This window comes from Helicoverpa zea, chromosome 13, assembly GCF_022581195.2.
Source record: "Helicoverpa zea isolate HzStark_Cry1AcR chromosome 13, ilHelZeax1.1, whole genome shotgun sequence".
NCBI lineage: Eukaryota > Metazoa > Arthropoda > Insecta > Lepidoptera > Noctuidae > Helicoverpa > Helicoverpa zea.
Window position 1 is genome coordinate 287,163 of NC_061464.1, and position 22,231 is coordinate 309,393.

General features: G+C 39.9%; 3 protein-coding genes and 1 long non-coding RNA gene across 8 annotated transcripts in view; 3 read left to right on the top strand and 1 right to left on the bottom strand.

Moving 5' to 3' along the window:
* Positions 1-5,805, top strand: part of LOC124635801 (GAS2-like protein 1) — a 67,921-nt gene extending 62,116 nt beyond the window's left edge. For both annotated transcript variants that reach the window (XM_047171754.1, XM_047171755.1), the window contains exons 5-10: positions 777-918; positions 3,372-3,573; positions 3,679-3,725; positions 3,828-3,940; positions 4,091-4,219; positions 4,334-5,805. In XM_047171754.1, the coding sequence (XP_047027710.1) occupies positions 777-918; positions 3,372-3,573; positions 3,679-3,725; positions 3,828-3,940; positions 4,091-4,219; positions 4,334-5,365 (1,665 nt within the window). In that variant the 3' untranslated portion in view covers positions 5,366-5,805. The remainder of the gene's footprint in view (positions 1-776; positions 919-3,371; positions 3,574-3,678; positions 3,726-3,827; positions 3,941-4,090; positions 4,220-4,333) is intronic.
* Positions 5,806-7,444: 1,639 nt separating this feature from the next.
* LOC124635884 lies at positions 7,445-8,825 on the top strand. The gene is made up of 2 exons (XR_006985075.1): positions 7,445-7,731; positions 8,686-8,825. It is a non-coding gene; the product is annotated as an uncharacterized LOC124635884 (long non-coding RNA).
* Positions 8,823-20,245, bottom strand: LOC124635876 (septin-2). The gene is made up of 9 exons (XM_047171833.1): positions 20,166-20,245; positions 19,676-19,793; positions 19,348-19,490; positions 18,934-19,120; positions 14,653-14,771; positions 13,703-13,895; positions 13,209-13,372; positions 10,881-11,018; positions 8,823-10,517 (listed from the first exon to the last, which is right to left on the bottom strand). The coding sequence occupies exons 1-9, from the start codon at positions 20,193-20,195 to the stop codon at positions 10,350-10,352; spliced, it is 1,260 nt and encodes a 419-aa protein (XP_047027789.1). The 5' UTR covers positions 20,196-20,245; the 3' UTR covers positions 8,823-10,349.
* Positions 20,246-20,835: 590 nt separating this feature from the next.
* LOC124635872 (neurobeachin) overlaps positions 20,836-22,231 on the top strand; it is a 369,067-nt gene continuing 367,671 nt past the window's right edge. For all 4 annotated transcript variants that reach the window (XM_047171824.1, XM_047171825.1, XM_047171826.1 and 1 more), the window contains exon 1: positions 20,836-21,110. In XM_047171824.1, coding sequence (XP_047027780.1) covers positions 20,952-21,110 — 159 coding nt within the window. In that variant the 5' untranslated portion in view covers positions 20,836-20,951. The remainder of the gene's footprint in view (positions 21,111-22,231) is intronic.

Consider the following 22,231-nt stretch of genomic DNA (forward strand, 5'->3'; position numbering starts at 1 on the left):
GGCTTCTGACTACCCGTAACGACTGCCAAGGATGTTCACTGACAGCCGGGACCTACAGTTTAACGTGCCATCCGAAACACATTCAATGGTGTCTAAGGGCCAGGCCACAACAGTGCGTTGCGGCGTCGCATCGCAAAAACAACATTGCACAGCTATGCGATTAATATGATATGCGTCGTTGATTTTTGCGATGCGACGCCGCAACGCACTGTTGTGGCTTGGCCCTAAGGCGTCTCGTACGATGGCGCGATGCGTTTTTCATCTAAGACGTCGTCCTAATTGACAGCGATCGTACGATGACACGATGCGTTCTCGTCGTGCGATGAGTTCAAACATACAGATTTCATCAGAGTGTCCTATTTGAACCTCGCAAGTGAGATCGTGAGATGAAAAACGCATCGCGCCATCGTACGATCGCTCCCAATTAGGACGACGCCTAAGATATACTTAGAAAGTACAATACAAACTTAGAAAAGTTGCATTGGTACTTGCCTGACCTGGGATCGAACCCGCACCCTCATACTTCATAGGTTGGTCCTTTGCCCACTACACCACCCCACCACCCATTACACTATCACCATTTCATTCATGCTTACAAAAAATCTTACCACGAGAAATATTACAATGAAACTAGCAGCGCCATCTAGTGGTAAAATGTGCTGACTGCAATATCAGCAACTCTGAGTACTTTGCATCCAGAGAACTACATTTAACAATAATGTATGTATACCATATGAATGAGAAGGTACTAATACTAGCATGTTCCTCGTGTGCAGCCGGTGCCGCAGATCCGTGGGCGCTGCTGGCAGCGTGCGGCGCGGCGCAGCTTCTTCTCGCGCGACAACACGGAGAACTTCATCACCTTCTGCCGCGAGCTCGGCGTGCATGAAAACCTACTGTTCGAGAGCGATGACCTCGGTAACACATACATACAGTCGTGGTCAGCTAATTAAAGACACTGTTAGAATCTTAAATTGCCGCTGCATTTCATCTGCATTTCTTTCTTCTGATTAGTATTGGAACTTTATTTTCTATTTTAAAATATTTAAGAGGACATTGTGAAATATTAAAACTAAAGACTATCTTCAGTGATCCTCCCCGACAAGTTTTCTTTCGCTTTATCCGAATCTCGAGCGGTATGAACCATACCTAACGTGGCCTGGCCATATAATTAAAGACACTCAATTTGCTCAGAGGAAGAAAAGCAAATTATTAATATTATTGAAGGTACTTTTCTATAACAACATTCCCTACACTATAACTAAGCATACTGATGAGTACTAATATTTGGTTTATTTCCTTTTACCTCAATGACATCACGACATCCCTAAACGTGCAAGCGGTCAGTTTTGTTCTAAGTCGCTACGGGAATTTTCTACCATGCTTCATAAAAATCTGTGTAAAATTGATCAATGTTTCGTGTATGACTTATCGCCATTGTGTTTTCTAGCCGATTACCAGTTTTTTTTCTATTAAAGCAATGGGCCAAACCAAAACCGTCATAAGTTGCTCGATCAAAGAGTCCTTTTCACTACTCATGCAGTGTTTTTCAGAACTTTTCTAATTTGTAAAGCGCTAAGGACCGGTAAATTATGCTAAGCATATAACAACATGCTTATTTCTAAAATATTATAGTACTTGAATTCACCCACTTTTAATAATATCTTTCTAAAGGATCTCCACACCAAGTAGCGGAGAGAAGCCCCACACTATTACTTTTTCGCCTCCTATGTTTGAGAACTTTCTTGGTGTACTTTGGTTCCATCTCATGTTTTGGAGGCGACTAATATCGATGCATTATTTTAGAATTATTCGTATCCCTTTGTTTAATGAGAAAAAAAATATATTTTTGAACACTTGTTCACTGCACCTTTCACATTTGATAGAAACAGCCAACTACAGTATGGACAAGCGGTGCTTTTCCAAAAGTAACATCTTCCGATACCCATGCCTTACAGCTTTTCCCGACCCGATTGTAGTCTAAAAGTTCTGCAGATACAATTATCGTCCTTTTAGCATCAGATGACTCCCAAAAAAACCAGTACCGAATCATGTAAATGGTTCACTACTTGCCTATAGCACCGCCTTAAAGTCTGTTTGCGGACAAGTTTTCTTTGGGGTCGGTTTTCAGTTGTTCTCAAACCTTGCCTTTTTTAGTGCCAATTGATAAGGAATCTTTAATAATAAATTTATTACCATGTCCTTACTACAGATCAAGAGGTATGAATAAATCCGCATGTCAAAACTTAATTTAAAAAAGCCTAAAACATTTTACTCACCAGTCACCAGTATGTTTATTCTAGTCTTATTGATAGGACTAAAATGAAAATGTTTAATGAAAGAAACCTAAATTATTACCTAATTCGAGTTTTCATAAGTATTTTACTCACTTCTGAAAAAAAGTATGGCAACTATTTCTATCTTTCGTTTTTTTTCTTAACTGGGCTTTAACTGTCTTTAATTAGTTGACCAGCCAAGTATCAGCTACAAAAGTTAGTGTTCATTTCCCATAGAGTAAAGTATTAAAGAAAGTAATTATTTTTTGTCCTTAATTTAAAGAACACTATGTAAAGTTTGTTTTAATAATAATTACATTACATTTTATACCGTGCTTAAGCTCATGTCAGTACCATAACTATTTATTTCACTTCGAGTTAGGGGGTGTCTTTAATTATGTGACCATGACTGTATATTTCATTAATATTCGAAAATCTAGTATCACGAGCCTGCCTCGATGGTCTAGTGGTCGCAAGCGCGGCTGCTGTTCTCGAGGTCTCGGGTTCGATTCCCGGGTCGGGCCGAAATCGCTTTGTGGGTTTTCTTGAACTTTCACAAAGCAGCTTGTAGTCTGGAAGTTGGTGATTGATTCACCTGTGCATCGGAGAGCACGTAAATGTCGGTCCTGCGCCTGATCTCTTTCCGGTCGTGTCGGATTGCCGTCCCATCGGGTTATGAGAGTGAAGGAATAGGGAGTGCACCTTTGTGTCTGCGCAAATGCTCGTGCACTATTATATGTCCTGCGCAGCTGGCTGATCTCCTTAAATGAGAACAGCCGCCGTGGCCGAAATCGGCCGAGGACGCCATTAATTAAAAATCACGAGCCTGATAAGCTACAAAAAATCTAACTCCACGTAATAACATATTTCCAACACTCACTCTTTTGCTTTCGTCTAATGATTCTACATGCTGTGAACGGGGTGGCGGTAACTTTCACTCTTCTTCTTTCGTACCCCATATAAATAAAGAAATACATAGGTAAATAAAGGGAATAATTATGTATTTCTTTATTTGCCCTTTACATTCCAAGACTCTTCATAGATTGAATAGTTTCCTTGACACTCCTAACACGCGATGTTCTCCTGGTACCGCAGTGCTGCACAACCAGCCGCGGCAGGTGATCCTGTGCCTGCTGGAGGTGGCGCGCCTGGCCACCAAGTTCAACGTGGAGCCGCCAGGGCTCGTGCAGCTGGAGAAGGAGATAGCGCTGGAGGAAAGGGACTCTGGACTCGACTCCGCCATGTCAGCCACAGCATGGCAGTTCAGAGACGCCTCGCCGCCGCCCAGAGATGACAAGTTAGTCTTTAATTCATTTTGGTTAACCAATATTGATAATAGGTTTTTGGAACATTTTAAATTGTGTTTTGTTCTTGATTAAAATGGACTTTCTTATTTATTCAGCAGGTCAGCCATCGCAGTAACATCTACGACACAAGATCCCAATGACTGTAAGTGTTAATGCTCAATACAAATGCTTTGTCTGGTTTACTTACTCTCAGTTGAATTATTGAATTAACTGTAAAAATAATAATTGTTTCTTCATCTTTTAGCGCAACTATCAGCCGTGGACAACGCAGATGCCGAGAGCACTAAGTCAGACGGCACGGCGGCCAGCACGGACTCCGACGTGCCGCTCAAACCTACTAATGAACTCGACAAGAGGGTACGTCATCGGTCATCCCTTTATTAAATAGCAATAGATAGACCTTATTGTTACATAAGCTAAACTGGTACATAAAGTTTGATCCGCAGGAGTTCATGGCCGAGTTAATTGACAAGTCCTATGATTTTGAACGTGTTCTTTGTGTTTCAGGTGCAGTTAGTGACGCGGCTAATGGAGCGCGGCTGCAGCTGCAGCTCCGGCAAGTGCTCCAAGCTGCTGAAGGTCAAGAAGGTCGGCGAGGGACGATACAACATCGCCGGCAGAAATGTCTTCATTAGGGTGAGTGACCACACACTCATAAGAATTATTACTTCATTTACCATTAGATCCAACATACAACAGTTGATTCGTTGCAAATAGCCGATTTGTAATCGTTATGGTGTAATATTGCAGTTGCTGAAGGGTCGGCACATGATGGTCCGCGTGGGCGGCGGCTGGGACACGCTGGAGCACTTCCTGTCGCGCCACGAGCCCTGCCAGGTGCGCCTCGTCACCCCCGGCCGCCGCGACCTGCTGCCCGTCCCGCCACCACCGCCCGCCCTCTCACCCGCCAGCAGTAGAGCCTCGCTCACCAAGGAAGCCTCAGTAGCCGGCACCGTCTCACCCGTCGATAGCAAAGCTTCCTCCATCAGCGGCAAGACGTCTCCCGTGGAGCTGCGCAGCGGCCGCTCCACCCGCGCCTCCAGCAAGGCGAGCAGCGGCAAGAGCTCCCCGCAGCCCGAGCCGCGCCGCACCTCCACTCCGGTCAAACAGTCGTCTACTCGCAGCCTGCGCTCGGGCCTGACGCTCCCCCTGCGGGCAGACTCAGTGGACGGCCGCTCCCCCAAATCCCCCGCGCCGCGGAATAGGAAGCAGTCCGCCCCCTCCAGCTTCAGCACCCCCAACACGCCGACCAGTAGATCAGTTAGAACGCCACCCGTAGAGCACAGGAAATCACTCACCTCCACCACATTGGCTAACACACCTAAGAAGTCCCGCAGTATGAGTTTGGCTTACGTCCAGAAAGACGATAAGAAGGCGTTCTGCGGCACGGACCGGCTCAACCAGATCAAGAAGACCAGAAGCACGAGTGCGGCCAGCACGCCGGCCGAGCCTGCCCGCAATCCCGCCGAGCCCGCCGCCGCTCGCAAGACGCGCAGCCAGAGTCTCGCCTCCACTCCCGTCAATGAGCCCAAAAAGACATTCAATGGCACTAACGGGTACGGCAAGAAGACCAGGAGTATGAGCCTGGCGACGCCCGTTGACTTCAAGCCTTTGAACAAGAGTATATCAGTAAACGGAGCGATGACGCAGGCCGCCATCGAGGAGAGCATCCGGCTTTCGCTGGCCGCCACCATCGCCGACGACACCTCCGCCAAGAAACCCTTCTTACACATTAAAGCCAAATACCGAAGTCCCCCGCCGCGCGAAGTGCCGCCCAGATAATCAGTGCACGCGACTATTCTTCATTCCACTAGTTTTAAAGTTTGACACTTAACTAAGGCATCGTTATTAAAGTTCAATTAGTTTCGTTAACTTGTAAGCATTATTTAGATCTCTTAACTGAGCAATCTCATCTTTATCAAGCTCGTAGTATTAAGTAGTCGCTCTAATGTAAACCACACATTCATGCACTCCATCAGTACGGGAGAACTAGTCATAATGAATTTGTTATTGTAATTATAATGATACGCTAATGTCTAATGATAATTTCCAATTGCAATATTGTATCTTATTAATTTTGATAACTATTATTTGTTTGAATCTTTATTATTTCGTGAGAATTATGTTAGTTTTATTTTCTTTAATTTAATTTTGATGTGTGTGATATAATTTTAAACTTCGCATTTCTTTTATTTGACAATAAAGTAAGGAATTATGTAGAATTTGGTTTTGAATTTTGTTTATTTTATTTGAATTTACTTGAGACATAGTGTTTGGGTTCAGATGCATGGTAGTCGACGTAGTTAGGGTAGTGACATACAATTGTGGCCTCACGCACAGCGACCTCCACGGTACAAATATTGTTGTTTAATCCACACAAGGTATATTTTCATACGAATCGATAGAAGATATTTTTGCACTGACGATAGATATACAAGCACTAGGTAGTCACCACTTGAGTCCGCCGATACTCAACATAAACACTGTGTTCACTATCATAGATATACGAAGGTAGCATAGACATAGGGTATGAACCTATCTAATTAACCGTTCAAATTCAAATATAATGTATTTAAAATTCAATTTACCTATTTAGCCTAGAATTCATATCAAAAGAAAAATCAAAAATACATTCGGCAGCAATTTTTCAATATTATATAGATGTAATTCAATTTATGATATTGTTGGGTATATGTTCATTCCTAATTAGAACAGCCAGCATGTGAATATTAGATTTTAAACATTACTTAGGGTTGTGGGGAGATCTCAATAGTCTTCCAAATTATACTGTGTCAAGAAAATTATGATGATAATTTTCAGTCAGATAACGGAAAGAAATAGCTTCGGAAAAGGAAAAATTTAATGCTTTTTAGTGAATGATGCATCATGGTAAGACAATAATTGGTTCACATCTTACATGAGTATAAGCATTAAAATAAACGAAAACAGTGATAGTATACAAGTAAGGAATAAGATCAATAACATTTACATTCATACTATAGGTCCAGCCCAAAAATCATTAATGTAAGGTAACTGCAATAAATGATAAAAACGTTTTATTAGTCCTATTGACGATCGATTATTAGTATAGGATTAGATTCGGTGAGATTTTTCAATGATTACCTACATAATATATAATCAGAGCTTAGCATATACATATACAAGGTGATACACATGTAACTACCGACCTACCTATCCGCAACACTGTGCCAACGTTTAATTATGTATGGTTGATAATAAACTTTTGATATTCAATACGTTAGTTGTTTTATTTGTGCACTTTCATCCGCGCACCGACAGCAGCGCGCAATGTAACACCAACACACAATAGTGCTGATTTTAGTGCTTTACTAGAATATTTCATATTCACATGTATTGCTACACGAAACTGTAGTCGTAATAACGAAGACTTAAACTAAGGTTGCATCCAAGCTGTATAATATGTCACACAGACGCAAGGTTAGGTTAAGGGTCAATTCCCACTGAAAGAGCAGCGGCCGTAATTGCAAGGGATTGAGCGCGAGCGCGGCGGGCCGCGCGGCGCCGCACCGCGCCGCGCTCTTACATTTTCCGTGCTCTTACGGCCGCTGCCGGCCGCTGCTCTTTCAGTGGGAATTGACCCTAATTGCAGATACGGCAGCTGGTTTAACAGATTTTTGTTTTAGAGATAGTGAAACTATAAATCAAAGTATCTAATCAGTGCTTTCCATAATATGTGTTTCTGAATACTTTGTAGGAGACGCAAAAACATACTTAATAAATCTATGGCATTCTAAAGAACCCAGAGATTTCTTAAAAAAACTAGGTACCAGATTTAGATTAATGTTAGATTAGATAAGAAGCACTAAACATGCCACAATTTAAATGTGGAGCCACAGACATTTACAATACAATATTTTCTTAGAATATAGAACCAAGTGTGTATGGTAGTACTAACAAAGTTCCGCCTGCCCGCAGTGCCGTCGCGCGGCGGCGGCGCGAGCACCCCCGGCGCCCGTGGTGCCGGTGCGTGCGTCCGTCACGCCGCATAAGCGCCGCTACACCTACTACAACAAGATGTACCGCCCCATGTGCTACGAGCTGCCGCGACCCTTCACCATCTCACTCGTCTAACTATAAACTAGAACCTAATATATTGCATAATTACCGTAAGTGCCCATTGAATAGTACGTGACGTTCTCTGTCCCACCTTGCGCTTTGCTCTCAGACAAAACGTGTTCGTCAATCGTTTTAAAAAGCAAAACTGGGAGTGGGTATTGAAAGATACATATTTCATATTTCAATGTTTATAACCACGATTCTAGTCACTTCAGTTACATAATTGAGTATCATCTGCTATTCGAGTCTTATCTGATGCAGCTGAGTGTGTTACATGGAGTCTCTCCATCGCATATGCCTATCTGACCTGCTCAACATGTTACTGGAGAAATCGATGCACTGGGTAATCCGGCTTCTGACTATTCGTAATGACTGCCAGTGGGCTTGTTCCTATGTACTCCAAACCCATTGTTTTCCGTTAGTAAAGTTTTCTTACATTTCTTCCACTTGGATCCAAAATTTTGAAGAATAAAATATACATACCTTCAAATTCCTTCCCCCAAAGATGGCCCCAAGATTTTGTGTATCGTCAGCAAAATAAAACGTATGAATATATTTTTTTAATTCTCTCACTCGTTTAACCTAACCTAACATATCTTTACGAAATTATTTTCCATATATTTTTGTGCAATCCTTTTGGAGCTAGGGAAGGATATTATTATTTTGAAAGAATTTCACTTTGGACCCGTTGGGAAGGATTTTGTGGAGCAGGTGGGAACAAGCCTGTCAGCGACATCTTAATGGCAACCGGGATCCACCAGCTTATCGCGAATTCCGAAATAGCCACGGAAGAGCTTGTCATGACAAGGTGGTCACCCGTCCACGAGCCGACTGCGCCAAGCCACCCAACTCTGTGAGGGATCGATCCGAGCGGCTTTGCCTTAGACACGAGTTCTTCTATTACAAGTTATTAAAGTAATTTGACCTTAGGTATTTCGGAACGTGGAATTTGTATGTATTAATTGTGTGTACATTATTGAATAACTCGTGTATAATTGAGGCAGGTTCATGCGCCATCAGTCAGCTCCTCCTCCTCCGAGCGCGGAGCTGTGCAGGTAGCTACCGCTGTGGGGGTGACAACATGGCCGAACACATTTCTATTGTACTTTAGTTGTACGACTATAAAATAAAAACTATATTATGATTTTTAACTTTATTTATTAAATACCCCAAATCAGGTAATACAAAATAATTCAAAATTAAGTATAAAATTAATTTAAAGTAGGAATGACTGAATAAATGCCATGAGAATGTAGTTCATTATATAAACACGCTTATCTGGAACTCGCTATAATAGTACTACTCATTTACATAACTAGAGAGCTATGATATTATTATAAGTCCAGCGTTGAGGCAGCATCGTTGCTGATATTGATTATGAAATTAGTCGGAACTCGGTCGCGGGTGCACTTGAACTTGCATTGTATACGACTGCATATAGAACGTTAAATCTAAGTATCGTCAAGTGCGTGCAAACAGTTTACAGGCAATAGTAAATATAATTTAATACGTCTCTAGCTATTTCTTAGGTACTACGGTAAATAGGCAATTTGATTACACGCGATGTTAGGTCAGTACATAATAAACTATATAAACACAACTATGTTTATAATTATTATATAAAAACTAAACACTACGCGTGTTTGAATACTCGAATGTGTTGCCGGCGCTCTGGCTAACATTACGAAAATACACATTCATTCACATACATATCATTGATCAATTAATTTCAAGTCAAGCCTAACGTTGTCTGCACGTGGTCGGTCACATTCGAGTTTCCATCACTACTACACCTACAACTTGTAAATAAAAGTATCGTTAATTATCTCATTTAATACATTTTGGTAAAGTCACTCCACATAGTTGATTAGATCATTTGGCCGATTAAACTTAAATATACTTCTTATTATAACTATCGACAAATATATCGGTTATGAGTACATTGTGATTCGATATAAACTTGAGAGGTCAATGCTTGTTAATGTTCAAGACTTTTTATTATTAAATCTGGAACCAATTTTTGTACCTTATTAATTGATTTATCCAATCAAAGTAGATTCTATTTATTTATATTGAGATAGTGCATATAATGTAAATGTAAACGAATAATGATTACAATAATGAAATTTTATATCATGCTTCTATTTTAATTAAAGTTATAAATAAGATATTAAAATGTGCGCTATCGTTAAGAAATAAGTTGACTGGTCTAAGTATTTTGCACACAATTTTAAATTTGAATCTTTATTCAAAGTTTTCTATGATGGTACAAATCCAACTCGGATGCAAGCGATTGCTGCTAGCTAAAAGCGTCTAAATATAATCTTTGATAATATAAAACGCAACGTATACTCACATACATTACAATCTATTGCAGAGTTATAAAAGTTCACGCGGTAAAACTTTAAAATGTTCACACATTAAGAAACACTGTTTCAAAAAACTATTGATATAGTCTTAGCATGATCCGGATTTGGTGTAGCTTGTTGCACCGGGTTAAGCACACGGGGATACGGCAAATGCGATTTCACCTTTCGTGAATTAGAAAGTGGTTCTATGGTATTTCATGTCGAGGAGAAAAATGTTAGCAAAAAAGTGCGTTTGTCCGTGGTATGCCCCGTGCCTACTGTATGGTGTTGTGCCGCGCGAGTGGCGGCGGGTGGCGCGGTTACTTCTTCTTGTTCTTGCCGAGCGTCAGCGTGTGCGTGGCGGCGGCGGCGTGCTGCTTGCGGCGGTTGAACTCGATGGTGTCGTCCTCGATCTTCTTGCGCAGTTCCTCCAGCCGCTTCTTCTCGTCTGTGTGATCTTTCTTCAGTTTGTCGAATTTCGCGTGCAGCTGGAATTGGTATTTGCGAATTTTAGTAATGTCGAAATAAACAATGGTGACTGAAATTGAAGTTCAGAGTAAATTCAAAATACACGTGAGACTTGAAATCGACTGAAATATGTTATATATATGTTCTTTCCGAGATCTATTGCACATCTCTCTAACATTTCCCGCTGTGTATTAGCAGGTGAAGAAGTGTTAGACTTTTACTGACTAAAAATCCATTGTGTTCCTTCGTAGGCATTTTATGTACCAGAGCCGCGGTAACTTTTTTGAACAATCCCGCAGCCTCGGCAAGAGACCCCTTCTGACCTACAGTTACCAAAAAATGACGACATTCCACATTACTATAAAGTTAGTAAGGACCAGTACCTCCTTCTCCGCGTCCTTGAGCTCGGCCTCCTTCTCCTTGACGCGCTGCACGAACATCTGTCGCATCTCGTCCTCCTTCTGCTGCAGCTCCGCCAGGTGCGCCACGCGCTTCTGCTCGAACGTCTGCTGGAACGATACCTGCACACAACAAGACAATATAATTGATATAATACGTGTAACAATCGTTATAAACGTCACTTTATTTCAAATAGGTACCTAATAAAGCATACATTACAGAGGATTTAGTTTTTAAGTTACAAGTCATAAATTGCACTTTTATCAATTTTTAACTTGAACATGTATCAAACACTTTAAATTGAGCAAGCAAAAAAAATGTAAGTTGATTCATAATAATAATGCAATTCTTGGCAACATATCAAGACACATGTCAAGACTAATCTACACAATTATAATTAAGAGATTTTTTGTGTCTTTGTACTAGGGCTTTCAAATACCGGATTTTTTCAATACCGGTATCAATACCGGTATTAAAAATTTCAATACCGTGATCACGTGATTACGGTATTGTCGGTCATGCAAATATTGCAATACTCCAGATATTAAAAGTCGTCGCTCCTTTATGCGTCTTCGAAGTGCTTTTGCAAGATTTTGGCTTACGTCATTAGCTTGACCATCTAACTTCGTCAACATACATTTTAGCGTCCGCTTTTAGTAAATTGGCATCCCGTTTTTAATTTCTAATACAGAAAGTTACTTTGACTACAGAAAGGCTGTTGTAAATATTTTTTAATATTGTCAAATCGAATTCGTCTAATTCGAAATCGGAGTTTAATTTTAGATCGATTAAATCATCATCATCATCCAACCATAGCCCCGACACTATGACTAAAAATGAGATTGACTTCATCATGACGAACAAGAAGCACATAGAAACGTCTCCGTGATCAATAGGTTTAATACCGGTCACCGATCACCTTCAAGGCCGAACGTTTGCGTCTGATGAAGGCCAAGCTCCGACCAACACTGCTCCAAACCATTTCAGGATCTGGAACGTTCCAGTCAAATTTGGAGAACCGATTTGCCGCCGTGGAAACCACAACAGACGTTAACCAGAACCACGAATATGTGTTTCGGATCCTCAGGAAGGAAGGTTCGAGATTCTGTAACAGGCAGCGTAAGGGCAAGAAATCAAAGCTTTCGGAAGAGACATTAGGGCTTATGAAGAAACGACGTGAAAACCCGCCTGTCACTTCGTCAGCTAAGCGGGCTCTAAACCAAGAGATCAACAAGCACGTACGACGCGACCTCCAGTGCTCTAATACTCTTGACATTGAAAGAGCAATTGAGCTGAATCGGGGGTCAAAGGTGTTCGTACAATCTCTTGGAAGAAGCCACTTGACGAAGCTGACCACAACAAGTGGAGAAGTCATTTCTTCGGTGCCGGCAGTCGTTTCGGAAGTGGAAAACTTCTATGGCCAGTTATACGCATCGCATGCATCTCGACCTGATCCCGGAAATGAGGATTCTAGAGCCACATTAACACGCCATTTCACCGAAGACCTGCCAGAAGTCAGCAGTGGCGAAATCGAGATCGCTCTGAGACAGCTCAAAAATGGAAAAGCCCCTGGCGAGGATGGCATTACAACAGAGCTATTAAAAGCAGGAGGTAAGCCTGTACTGGGGGAGCTCCAGAAGCTTTTTAACGATGTCCTGTTTGAAGGGAGAATTCCAGAGACGTGGAGTAGGACTGTTGTCGTCCTGTTCTTCAACTTCAACTGTGTCTAGCATTTGTGGACTATGAGAAGGCCTTTGACTCGGTTGAAATCTGGTCTGTTCTGGAGTTCCTGCAGCGTTGCCAAGTAGATTGGCGATACATCCTAGTGATGAGATGTCTCTTTACTACTGACTAACAAAACAATAACATCGTTTGGCTCGCTCGACCGATTAAGAAATCAGTTGTTTAAGAAAGGTGGAGGACTGGAGGTATGCTGGAGATAAAAGTTGGCGCTTAACACACAAGTGTGAAGGGTGAGAATAATATTACCAGTACATACATCTTACGAATACGTAGTTATTTATCTTATTTCCTGCTACTTATTACAACAAACCACAATAATTAAAATTATAAAAAGATGTAATACCGTAATCACGGTTTTGGTTCGTCAATACCGGTATTGAAAAAAGACCAAAATATATCCGTGATCACGGTATTACGGGATCCCGTAATACCGGTATTGAAAGCCCTACTTTGTACCCTCTGAAGACTCCGAAGATATTTACTCATGTGAAGCTATATTACTATTGCCGTTTGAAACAGCTAGTTAATCTCGAACATTAGAGTAAAATTAGTTTAAAAGAGCTACATACAGGCTTGTTATCAGCGTCGACGTCAGTGAAGCCCATCTGCTGCAGGCGGCGGCGGCGGTAGAGCTCGTAGTGCCGCGCGTGCGTCTTCTCGCGCAGGTCCTCCATGTTCGTGCGGATCAGCATCTCGCGCAGCTTCACGAAGTCGCAGTGAGACTCGTTCTCCACTGTAATGAAATGGAGGTTTAACATTATTATTAGTAACTATCTTCTGCCAGCGGTTTCACCCGCATTCCGTGAGAACCTCTGCACGAATCTGGATAAAAAGTAGCCTTATAAATATAAATAATTTTTCAAAGCGATCAGTCAGACTTCCTGAGATTAACGCGTTCAAATAAATAAACTCTTCAGCTTTATAATATTCGAATAGATTGCATGAAGAAGAGGAGCAAAGCTTACATTTTACATAATTGAACAGTATTAAACTACAAATTTTGTAGGTCAAAATCAAACCTCTTCAGTCTTTAACTGTTTATAATATGAATGGTGTCACTAACCTTGCACAGTGCCCCACGGGTACTGCCTGGCTCGCACAGTCTTGTTGCCGATCTTGACGAAGTCGGTCGAGCCGACGACGGCGAAGGGTATGTGCGAATTCATGACGCTGTTCACCTCCGTCACTGACTCGTCGTCTACTGGGAACTGGTAGATCTCCACAGAGTTCGCTTGCAGCTCTTGCATTATTTTAGACTGAAAAAGTAATGTTTGAAGCATATTAAATTATGTAACTTCTGTATGCAACTAGAAATGCTGAAAATCGGTATTATGAAGGGGTTTTGTCCTCCGGGTAATTTGGTTGAGGAGATGAGATCACTTGGCTTTTAAAATTAACCTTAATTTCCATGTCATCACACAGTTTATGAAGCTTATATTAATTTTATTAGAAGAACATATCATGAAGTCTATAAATCACAGTGAAAGTCTAGTATGGGAAGCAGCGCATTATACTTGCAAATAGGACACGTTAGTAAGTCGCTGCAACACAACAACTAACACAATTTCATATCATTATTATTTTCGTCAGAAACTCATGCAACTAGTACACTTGTAATAATAACAGCGAAAGTTATAAGCCATACATATGATTATCATCGAAATACTAATGTACGACGATAGTATTGAGTCATAGTACTATAATACATAGTAAGTTCGCGTGAGTCACTGGAACATGAATGTACCAGTAACGAATTACTAATGACTATTGCAGAATGGCAGCCCTTCCGTTCATCGGCATTTGCCAGAAGCCGGTATAAGATAACAAGTGTGCGAAATTACTGGATGCCAGATATATGCTATCATAATTGTCTAATATTACATTTCAATATCATTCGACCATACTTAGTTCATTTTTGAACAATCAAATAAATAGAGATTGGCGCCAGAGAAACATTAATTTAACATATGCATAGCCCTTCTTGGCAGGCGGGTAAATATAGTTGTTTCATACCTTGAACTTCTGCAGCTCAGTCTTGGAGATGGTGTCAGCCTTGGCGATGATGGGGATGATGTTCACCTTCGTATCCAGCTTCTTCATGCACACCAGGTCAATCGACTTCAGCCCGTGACCTGCAAGTACACGAAATTCCATAAGAAGACATATTGTGACTACTGCTAGACTAGACTTGAATTAGGTTAGCATGTAATGCCTCTGGCATGTGGCACGAACAGCGACATAGTGAATTCATTTCCTTCATTTTAAAATAAATAAATTATAAATTTAAAAATACCCCCGACCCAAAAAAGTACGCAATTATTATGAAAAAATGTTAAAAACGATAAAACCTATAAAAAGCAAAAAATAACTTTTAACACTACGTAAGTACCAACTAAAGCATGTCAGACTAAAGCATAGATATAATATTACTAAATAAGATTGCGCACGCTCAAAATATATATTTACGAAAATGAACTCTATTCTAACGCAATAAGGTACTAAATTGGTTGCATAATACACAGAGGCAAATCCGAGCCGAGAGGGATAGTTCGAACGGAGGCTATTTGTCTCTTTCTAACACCTTGCCAGCATAAAAAAATGTTGTGATCAAAAGTTTTGTCTTCCCAAAAACAATTGAATCACTTATATTTTTATCTTATTTTAACAATTGTAAGTCAACAAATTAATAACAATCGCATTAATTTATTCGTATTTATTATTAAAACATAAACAACATAAATTTTTATTTTGCTTTTTTTTATTTTCTAGCGGTAACCCTGAACATTCTTGGCGCGTAATCAGCATTTAAAATTTTGTTTATTTTTTTTTTTTATTAAATCAATTTAAACTATTAAAATGGTGAAAAAGTGTTGCGTTTCTACTTGCAAAAGTGAATCCTATGGTGGTTGCAATATATCGTTCCACAGGTTAGCTAATAATAACATTTTCGTAAACCAAACAACTAGGGTGCCCATGAATTCTTGTAACGAGTCAAAATATGGGTGATGGATTTTAAAACTGTTGTACTATTGTTATAGCTTCCCAAAAAATGAAAATGAAATGGCTCAGCAGTCTATATATGAAGTAGAAATACAAAAAAAACAGTCTTCACTTCGAATCTTCCTGCTTTTATACTGCTAATTTCCGCTAATTATTAAAAGCCTTTATTAGTATCTTAAGGTCACAAACTGCGTAAGTTAAAACTTCAATACTAATCTGTGTTTAATAATCTTAGCAAATTCGGATTTGTCTCACATAGCTTAATCTCATAGTCACCCTATTAGAAAGGGACAGACAGCCTCCGTACTAACTGTTTCACTCGGCTCGTTTTTTGGGTTTATATGCGCAGTCCTGTTTAATAATATTATGTCTATGGACTAAAGTAAATTTTGACGTGTCGGGGGACCGCTCTAATTTATCAGCCTAACGTTAGAAGTAATTATATACTACTACAATATATATACTTCTTATAACTTTTTATATAATTTTGTTTAGATACGTGTTGTTTTTTTTTTTATACGAATGTTGTAATTAGGTAGGTATCATTTAATTTATGTAACTATTTTTGAAGGTAAAAAGCGGTCCCCCGACACGTCAAAATTTATTTTAGTCTGACATGCTTTAGTTGGTACTTACGTAGTGTTAAAAGTCATTTTTTGCTTTTTATAGGTTTTATCGTTTTTAACATTTTTTCATAATAATTGCGTACTTTTTTGGGTCGGGGGTTTTTTTAAATTTATAATTTAATTTTATTTAATGGTTTTTAAAGGAGCTCCTTAATTTTTCCTTGTTTTTATGATGAGGTCGCTATATGCGATCTCGGCCAAAGGAAGCTGTTTAACAATCCTGATGACAAACTGGCTCTGGGAGAATTGCACAGATTCAGAAACAATAAAGATTAACCTTTGGTGATCCAGGGTTTCATCCGCCACATGCCATTTCCAGCATCAGGTTCTCGTCAATTAGAAACATGAAGAGAACTAGTCAAGACAAATTTAACGAGCCCGAACTCGATGGGTTTACTAAAAGGCAGTTCAGGGTTACGTCTCCTATCTTCGTGTCCTAACAGCAGATCAGCTCAGTGGTTCCAGAAGACGACATTAGCATTTCAAATTTCAGATCCCACATATGCTTGCAAGCAAATTGAGAGTGTAACATTCCTATCATACCTAACAAACGAGCTGATGACCTTGAAGACCTGAACCGATTTCCACTAAACATAGCTAAGAACACTCCCGAATAACATTCCTTTCAAACAAAAAAAACCGCATTACAATCGGATCATCCGTTTTGGAGCTACGATGCCACATACACACACACACACACACACACACAGACACGTCAAACTTATAACACCCCGTCGTTTTTGCGTCGGGGGTTAAAAATGGAATATATTTGGGAACGAGTTTTAGTTTCAGTCCTAGGCCAACCTGGCAGAATTATAGAAGATACTTCTTCATAATTTAGTATCATTAAAGACTACTAAAGTTTCTCTAAAAATCAATGTACAACATGACGCCAAGCGCCTGAGAGACCAGAAATGAAATCGTATCCAACAGAAATTGTTTGGATAGGCAAACGATCGCGAAGAATGAAACGCCGCCGGACCGTAGCGTCTCCTCGGACCACACACGAGGAACTTCCGTTATCAACACCCTATATGTTGGTGGTAAGCCAACTTAATGATATACTTTAAATACTTCGAAAATAATTAAAAGTGAAAGTTAACACTTAGTTATGGGTCAATTGATTAATTTGTAACCAGTCTTCATCGTTTTCTGGAAACAGGTTTTTATTGTATACTTTTTAGGAGAGTTTGTATGCCGAACTGTATACTTAGAATAACATATCTTTAGAGATTATTTTATCCCCCGAAATAAAGTCAAACAAGTACTTACTGTACGGAATGCCATCAGACAAGTTAAGCCATATATTTTTTTTCGGGACCACATAAAACCATGTAAAAGTATTGATGACAGTAAATAAATCAGAGCTAACGATGCAGTCAACAAGCAAGCAGAGTTTAGTTAACAGCGCTTGAGACAAGGAGCCGTCGCATTAGCCGCGCAGGCGCACGAGTGATGCGCGGGAATCACGCGACGGACCCGCACTGGTTTTGTTTACAAAACTGTCGTTGTGTACTGACGCACACTAGAGGAATTTGTAGCATTTCCTTTATCATGTCCTGCACTTGTCGCGAGTATTTGTGACACGAAAACGAGGCTAATTGGGTAAACAGATTGATATAAAGCGGGGCCGCTCACGAGACAACTGTTGGGACAAAACTCCCCAACTCAATGTAATAAAACGCTTTCACGGCAGAACCGCTGTATTAATAGAAATTGAATTTTATAAAGAGATTGATAAGAAGGCATACTTTTTTTCTCGTATGCGATTCAACCAGTGAATAACATGTATCCATTAAATCTACTTCACTTAGGTATCCATACGACAAACATGAGGAAGATCAATTTAAATTAGTAACTTAGTATTTTCCTTGATAGTCAACTAAATCTAGGTAGGTATATTGTATTCAAACTAGTGTGAAATGTAACAGGAGTCCCGTTACTCGTGCATTGGGAGTGCTATAGAGGATTCGAGGACAGCGTGAATGTGTCGCGCGCGGCCTGAATACGCGCCGCGACGAGCGCGTGTCAAGGACACCTCGGCAACATGTCAGCGCCTTCTGGACCTATATGTAGTGAAAGTTTATGTTGTTATACTAACCCCAAAAGCTAAAGCGTTACAGACGTGCAGGTATAAATAAACACATCAAAGATTTTTTTTTCATATGTTGTCTGTTTACTGTAGTAACACACAGTCTTATTTATTTACCTTATGAAAAGGTTTATTTATCTTCAAGACATCTTAATTTTAATTAATTTATGTCCTAAAGAAAGAATGATCATGTTTAAAACTAGCATAAATAAACATGCTTATTCAATTATTGTTTGTAGATATGAATGCAACCATTTATTTGTATTTAACTTTAAGCAAAGTATGCAAGAATGTTTATCTTGTAAGTACTTAATAATCCAAGAATAAGGCCCACTTAGTAGTCATGGTGGCCTAGTGGACAAAGAACCAACCTCTCAAGTATGAGGGAGCGAGTTTGATTCCGTATTGGGTTGCCTGGGTAACTGGGTTGAGGAGGTCAGATATGCAGACGCTTCTTTTAAAGCACTGGTACTCAGCTGAATCCAGTTAGACTGGAAGCCAACCCCAACATATTTAGTTGGGAAAAGGTTCGGAGGGTAATGAATAAGGCCCACTTAAAATTGAAAGGAATCTTACCTGTAGGACAAATGAAGTACAAACAGACATGCAGCCTGCTGTCATGATAGGTCGGTAGTGCTCGCTTGATCTTCAACTCTTCTTGCAGGTACGCCTCAAACTGTGCGTCGATGTAGTCCACTACTGCCTTGAAACTATCCTCCTTGTTCACTTGGTCTCCATAGCCAACCGTGTCACAGATTGTTAGCTGCCAGGAAAATATTCAAATTAGTTCTCTGACAGTTGTGATTAATGTATGGTAAAGGATGTGGATTTCAGATATTGTTCGGGGTAATTTCTATTTTATTGTGCTTACTATAACTAGAATTTTTTTGACCCAGTAGAACCTTAAAGAGTTTTAAACAATATTATTGGAGCTTTCACCGATCTTTTGAAAGCAATAAAAATATATTATGAGGAGTAGTAACAACTTACCTTCAATCTGACACTGCTCTCCTGCAATTCATAGGTGTGTGCCTTCAACTTGACTGTGGGTAGGTTGTGCGGGCTCGGCACTGACTCAAAGTTGGTGTTGAACAGCGAGTCCATCAGTGTTGACTTACCCAGGCCAGTCTCACCTGGACACAGTAAACAATAGTTTTATTTAAATTCTTTAGCTAATGAGTACTTCCCAGAGTGCATATTATTCTGAACAAGCTCATTAATTAGGGTAACGTTAATATGAACGAGCTCGTCATGGCACAGATAACGTGGGTGTGTGACGGTGATTATCTAAACTGCAACAATTAGTCATTGTACTCACCTATGCACAGGATGTTGAACACGAATCCATTCTGCACGCTCTTGTTCACCAGCTGGTCGGGCAGGCTGTCGAACCCGACGTGCCCCGACAGCTTTAGGGTACGCATCAGCGTCTCCATCTGAAATTCATCACGTATCTGAACACCGCCGACTGACCGAATTCACACAACCAACTGACCCAACGCATTCGCGAATGAAACATAATTGACGCAATTAACGTACGCAAACCAACGCAATGTTTGTTGTTTGTACACCGGTGCAAAGGAATGCTATATTTACTATTCAGTAACGATAATAAACACAGTAACGGATTCAATATCCAATTTTTTGTCCGAAGAGCAACGCCCTTAGCTTCAGTTTTCTTTATTAAAAAGTAAATACACTGGCTCGTTTTGATCATTTATAGATTGCTGATATTTTTGTAAACAAAATGTATACTAGAAAGCACTTGTTAATTAGTTTGAAACAGAAATACACAAAATTTCACTCACTTTTTGAGGCTCAACGTCGATCGCCGCCATGTTTACTTTTTGACTGATTATAACTGAGTGAACTGAATTGAGCTGCACTTAACTATGCATTGGCATCCGTGTCTAACTTCATTCATAGCACAGTGGCTGGGATGTCTATGGAATAAAAATCAATATTCACAAAAAATATATAAATATGAACTTGAATAAACCAAATAATTGACTTCAGCAAAACTTTTATTCTACAAAAGTCTTATGACATAAAATATAAGGCAATAAGTTGTAACAAGCCGCCACACAGGTAACATTTTTTGGTTTGGTCATACTAAAGTGTCTTTTGAAAATTGCCAGAATTTACACGTACAAAAGAACGAAAGGCGAACGAAGTACAATAATATCCTAAGTTTCTACAACACGACTTATCGCAATATGAGGGTTCTGGTTATAAAAGTAACGTGAATAAATTTGCCTTGAGTCATTCATTTCTACTCATTCGTACATTTGGATGATTTTTAATTTAATGAATACTTTGCAGTTATTTATGCATTAATATGAAAAAAAATATGAATTTCGGACTCACACAATCCCTTTAATTTATTTCTACCAATGTATAAGTGTGAGATAATTTGGTAGGATAGTGGAAGTAGTAAATGAAAAATGAAGAATGGCAACATCTTCATAATCCAAAATGGCAGAATGCGACTTTGGTGTGTTATCATGTGAGCCGAAGGAATAATGTTTTCTTGAATTTTATGGTCGTGAGTGGATTTTAAAATTGTGAATTAGTGAATTGTGACAAAATAAACCATGGCGGACTTAAAATCGCCGCCGTTTAGTGATATCAAGAGACCTGAAGAAGTGGTCAGGATGACGACGAACGATAGCCTGAAATTTGCTGTTCTTATCGGGCTGATTGAAGTCGGACAGGTGACCAACCGGGAGGTAGTGAACACCGTCCTGCATCTGGTAAGTCGCCACGTAACTTTCCTCCACGCCTGCACCATAACTGGCTAAGTGCAACAACGTGAAATCTTATTAGATTCGTCTTGGAAAGGTTATTGGATTAGGCACTATGAATTTATAAGTTTTTATTCGTACTACGTTGGTGCAGCTATTAATTTTGGATTGTATCATTATTGTCGAGTATTTATTACCCTAGTGATTATGCAGTAGCGTGTAGTCGACCGAGAGCCGCGTCTATTTTCATTGTTTTTATCGATCGCGTTTGGTCGTGAATCGAAGGATCGCGCGGCCAGGTCCGCGGCAGCGGCCGGCGACCGATCTATGTTTGTTTTGATATTTTACTGCGGGCTGTGCATACTTTCACGGCGAGCCTCCAGAAGGCTAACGACGTGCATTACCTGCGGACGAAGCCGTAGTTATTCACTTACAAATAAACATTAACTGGCGTAATTTGATGCATAAAATAATGACGTGGTTTTACCTTGAATGTTTAAACGGACGCAATCTTAGCTGTTTATGTAATGGTTTAGGACTCAAAGCTACGTACCTATTGACTAGACACACTACCCACAATCTTGCGCATTGCAATAGATCAATCTGTCTCATGCAAATCTCTGCAAGTCTGTATTGTTGTCGTTGCAACCAAGTTGGAAGGAAATGTGATAAATTATTCACAGCGCATACTCAAATGCATACGAAGAATCAAAACAATGTCCTTTATATACCTACGTATAGCCACGAATGAATTACGTACATACCCAGGTACATACATACAATAATGTATAGTGGAGACGTACCTATCTATGTACTTATTGCACTAACTAACCTATCTAGGTACATGCCAACTATGTATAACTTACCGATTATCTACAACTGATTTTGTAGTTTTTGATTGAACGTAGTGACGTCGACAATACATGAATCATTTCGAAGTACTAATACCCAGGTAAATTGATGGCCAAACATGTGACGATTTTGCACAATAAATGCGCGTGCGATGTTTTTTCGTGTACAACGATTAAAATTTCAACTGTAATGAGCATACCTCGTCAATCATGTAGCCAATAAGCGGGTATTTAAGTGCAGCAATCATCTACTCGATACTTTTTACCTTCAATTAGTTA